The sequence below is a fragment of the Schistocerca serialis genome, unplaced genomic scaffold (genome assembly GCF_023864345.2).
Source record: "Schistocerca serialis cubense isolate TAMUIC-IGC-003099 unplaced genomic scaffold, iqSchSeri2.2 HiC_scaffold_1444, whole genome shotgun sequence".
NCBI classification, from domain to species: Eukaryota; Metazoa; Arthropoda; class Insecta; order Orthoptera; family Acrididae; genus Schistocerca; species Schistocerca serialis.
Genome location: NW_026047674.1, coordinates 770,128 through 774,916, shown reverse-complemented (window position 1 = coordinate 774,916; position 4,789 = coordinate 770,128). Strand labels below are relative to the sequence as shown.

General features: G+C 39.1%; 1 protein-coding gene across 1 annotated transcript; it reads left to right on the top strand.

Moving 5' to 3' along the window:
* Positions 1 to 325: 325 nt before the first annotated feature.
* LOC126443295 (uncharacterized) lies at positions 326 to 2,584 on the top strand. The gene is made up of 4 exons (XM_050090904.1): positions 326 to 1,304; positions 1,963 to 2,034; positions 2,254 to 2,334; positions 2,463 to 2,584. The coding sequence occupies exons 1-4, from the start codon at positions 326 to 328 to the stop codon at positions 2,582 to 2,584; spliced, it is 1,254 nt and encodes a 417-aa protein (XP_049946861.1).
* The last annotated feature ends 2,205 nt before the right edge of the window (positions 2,585 to 4,789 follow it).

Genomic DNA, 4,789 nt, shown 5'->3' with positions numbered 1-4,789 from the left:
CTTAGTACTGGATGATCTCAGGCAAGGATTCCCATGTGCATTTCTAATTTCGAACAGGAAGGACGCCGATGTTTTAAGTATATTTTTGCAGTACATAAAATCACAGGTTGGGCCAATTTCCCCGAATGTATTCATGTCTGATTTGGCAGAGTCATACAGTATTGCATGGAACAGGACAATGTGTGCTCCTAAGATGAGACTCTATTGTACCTGGCATGTGGACAGAGCATGGAAAACTAATATCAAGCGGAAAATTTCAGATCTGGATAAAAGAAATGAGGTGTATCGGCTCATTAAATCAGTGTCAATGCTGAGAAATGTAAGTATGTTTCAGGAATCACTGCAAAAAGCACTGCAGAAGCTCAGTAGTGACCCTGACACATCAGAATTTGCTTCATACTTCAAGACACACTATGAGGGAAATGTGGAGTGTTGGGCCTACTGTCACAGAATGTATGCTGGGCTCAATACCAACATGCATGTGGAGAGTATGCATAGGACGTTAAAGGAAATACATGGTAATGCAAGACAGATAAAACGACTGGACAAAGGCATATCTACACTAATGTCCCTAGTTACAGCCAAGATGTTTGACTGGCTTATAGCAAATGTAAAAGGGAAGGTTACAAGCAAAGTTCAAGACATTCGTAATAAACACAAAACTAGTTTGTTAATGGACAAGATCCTCATCACTGAGGTAGATGGTGGTTGGGAAGTGCCATCCACATCATCTTCAGAGGTCTACATTGTTAAAGATAACAGAGTCAACTGTGAGTGCAAATTAAAATGTAGTGATTGCAATGTGTGCATACATAGGTATTACTGTACATGTATGGATTACAGTATTAGATTCAATATGTGTAAGCACATTCACACTGTTTGCCGAGATGACAGTGTCGGTGAAAATCCCCTGCAAAGTCCAGAGGTGCTGGGTACTGATGTTGATGCCACCAGTGAGAGAGCAGCAATATTAGCTGAAGTAAGCACAAAATATGTTTCAGAAACACCAAAATCTTTGTTAGAAGGGAGACAGAAGCTTATTTCAGAGTTTTCCAATATTGTCAGTGGAATGACTGAGACTGAACTTCAGTTGGCCAAAAAAACTGTGCTATCCTTAAAGGCAAATGTAGGAGCTGTTCGAGCCCGAAACAGTAATTTCAAACAAACAGATAAGGGCCATAAAAGAAAGCTAATACCACAGAGGAGGCTGTTTTCTACCAAGAAGAAAACAGCACGTAATATTTCTCTGGCTGTTCCAAATGCTGAAGAAAGATGTGAAGTAGTAAATTCACTTCTGAATGAGGGTATGTATCAATTTTCAAGTTATTGAGTACATACATTTATGTGTTGAACCTTGGCAGAGTAAAATGTAATTCATGGTTAATATACGAATTTGTGTTCAGTACCTGTCAACTTTGTGTGAATTATAATTTGAAATTTATATGCAGAGTTCGACATGAATCATGATGTTCCTGCGGAGCATAGTCGTGCCGTGCCAGATGTACAGCACAGCAAAACGGGAAAAACTTGATGGGATCCATCATTCTAAATATGTGTGGTACTACTATAATGTCCTCACACCAAATAAACATGTCACATTAAGTAAAATTTAGAATTTTGCTGTTCAGTAGCAATGCAGTGTGTTTGGAATCTGATGTAATAGTTACTTGCAGTACAGTATATGTATATATTATCTTTCAGTACCTATCAATTTTGCCTCAATTGTGATATGAAATTTATTTGCAGGGCTTGACACCAAAAATCACTTGCATGTTGTAGAACAACCACACAGTATGTTATGGCAGTCAGGTATTCATCATGGTGCATCAGGTGTGTGTAAAGTAGATCTAATGGAGATAACATATCTGAGTATGATAATAATCTGAATTCATATTAATGTATATTCATATCTTTAAATTCTATTTTACTGTGTCTGCATTATAATATAAAACTAATTTACAGGGCTGGACATGAACCAGTTTGTTGCTGTGCAGCATGGTTATGCCATACCAATTGTGCAGCACAGCACAACAGGTAACACTCAATCGGACCCATTATTCCGAATGTATCTCATACTGCTCTAATGTCCTCATATCAGCTAAGGGTATCAGATTAAGTAATATTCACAATGTTGTTGTTCAGTAGCAATGTAGTGTGTTAGTATTCTGATTTAAAAGTTACTTGCAGTGGAATATATTCCACCTTTTAGACCTATCAATTTTGTCTGTATAACAACACAAAAATTACTTGCAGGGCTTGACACCCACAATCAGGTCCATGTTGAACAACCACACACTATGCCATGGCAGCCTGGTGTTCATCATGGTGCATCAGGTGTGTGTAAAGTAAATCTAATGGAGATAACGATATTTGAGTATAATGAAATCTGAAGTTATATATGTATATTGATACTTTTATATTCTATTCTACTGTCTGCATTATAATATAAAATTAATTTACAGGGCTGGACATGAACCAGTTTGTTGCTGTGCAGCACGGTTATGCCATACCAAATTTGCAACACAGCACAACAGGTAACACATTAATGGAGCCATTATTCCCAATGTATCTCATGCTGCTCTAATGTCCTCATATCAACAAAAGATGTCAGATTAAATAATATTTACAATGTTGCCATTCGGTAGCAATGTAGTGTGTTTGGATTCTGGATTTAAAAGTTACTTGCAGTGGAGTATAAGCCACTTTGTAGAACTATCAATTTTGTCTGAATAATAACAGAAAAATTATTTGCAGGGCTTGATACCCACAATCTGGTCCATGTTGTGCAACAACCACACACTATGTAATGGCAGTAAGGTTATCATCATGGTGCATCAGGTGTGTGTAAAGTAAATCTAATGGAGATAACATTATTTGAGAATAATGAAGTTCTGATTTGATATCTGTATATTGATACTTTTGTATTCTGTTTTTCTGTCTGCAATATTATATAAAATTATTTTACAGTGCTGGACATGAACCACATTGTTGCTGTGCAGCATTGTTAGACCACATCAAATGTGCTGCACAGCACAGGTAACACCTGATTGAACCCATCATATCAAATGTCTGTGATACTGCTCCAATGACCTTATATTCTTTAACAATGATAAATTATATATAAGCAGCACATCAGGTATGTAACATTGTTTTTTTAATTAAGTAATCCTATTTATTAAAGTAATAGTGTTTCATCTGACGACTGCCTGTCTAATATATGAAATGCAAACTTTCTACTTTACTCGGCTTAGGCCTATACAGTGTCTAAAGTGGTAGTTGTGGAGAAGACAGAGTAGTAGTTGTAATTATATTCTTTCTGAACAGTAGAACTTCAATGCAGTGTTTACTTGCAGTCTGGATTATGCCATGTCAAGGAGCAGTGAGGGAGGTCCCAAACATTTGGATCTTGACACCGATGTCAAGTCAGGCACCTTAGGATGCCACAAGAACTGATGACGAGGACTGGGATACACTCAGCCTTATCTGGCCACCAGAAGGAGAGTGGAAAGAACCTTGGAATTCCATCACTTCAGAGGGGGCAATCTGGATCCATTCAGCTTCATCAAGCTTAGTGAATGGCCAGACAGGTATGTAATGGTATTGCAGTTAATAGGGCACAATATAAGGATGTTTTGATGCTGGTTTTTAGTCCAGTACATCATTATCCACCATGTAAATTGTTATCATTTGGGAGCAATGTGATATATCTGAATTCTGATTATATGCTTACTTGCAGTCCGGACTATGCCGTTATGCCATCTTGAGGACTAATGAAGGAAGTCCCAAACATTTCGAGCTTGGCACTGATGTTGAGTCAGCCCCTCAGGTTGCCTCAAGAGTGAAGGACCTTATATCCACAACATCTGGACTTCAGAAGGCCAGGGCTAGGATCCACTCAGCTTTGCCTGGCTGCCAGAAGGAAAGTGGAAAGGAACTTGAGCGGGCCACTGTGGCTGAGCGGATCTAGGCACTTCAGTCCGGAACCGCATGACTGCTACGGTCGCAGGTTCGAATCCTGCCTCGGGCATGGATATGTGTGATGTCCTTTGGTTGGTTAGTTCCAGGGGACTGGTGACCTCTGATGTTAAGTCCCATAGTGCTCAGAGCCAATTCAACCATTTTGAAAGGACCTTGGTATTCCATCCCTTCAGAGGTGGCGATCCGGTTCCTTTCAGCATCATCAGGCTTAGTGAATGGCAAATCAGGTATGTAATGGTATTGCAGTTAATAGGGCACAATATAAGAATGATTTGATACTGGTTTTCAGTCAAGTATATCATTAACCATTATGTAAATTGTTATTACTTGGGAGCAATGTGACATATCTGAATTCTGATCAAATGCTTACTTGCAGTCCAGACTATGCCATCTTGAGGACTAGAGGGAAGTCCCAAACATTTGGAGCTTGGCACTGATGTCGAGTCAGGCCCCATAGACTGTATCAAGAGTGGAGGACCTTATATCCCCAACGTCTGGACTTCAGGAGGTCAGGACTGGGATGCACTCTGCCTTACCTGGCTGCCAGAAGGAGAGTGGAAATGTCCATGAAATATCAGCACTTCAGACGTCAGGACTGTGATTCACTCAGCCTCATCAGGCCTAGTGAGAGGCAAGTCAGGTGTGTAATGGTATTTCAGTTAATCCGGCACAATATAAGTATTTTTTGATACTGGTTTTCAACCCAGTGTAATATTAATTATTATTCACACTTTTGTTATTTGATAGCAATATGGCATGGCTGAATTCTAATTGAATATGTATTTACAGTCCAGAGTGTGATGCATTGAAA

Excerpts from the sequence above, each read along its gene's own strand:
- LOC126443295 (XM_050090904.1), top strand. The coding sequence starts at position 326 with ATGTTTCAGGAATCACTGCAAAAAGCACTGCAGAAGCTCAGTAGTGAC. Across the intron at positions 2,035-2,253 it reads TGTGCAGCACAGCACAACAG|GGCTTGACACCCACAATCAG; the intron begins GTAACACTCAAT and ends AATTACTTGCAG. Across the intron at positions 2,335-2,462 it reads TGTTCATCATGGTGCATCAG|GGCTGGACATGAACCAGTTT; the intron begins GTGTGTGTAAAG and ends ATTAATTTACAG.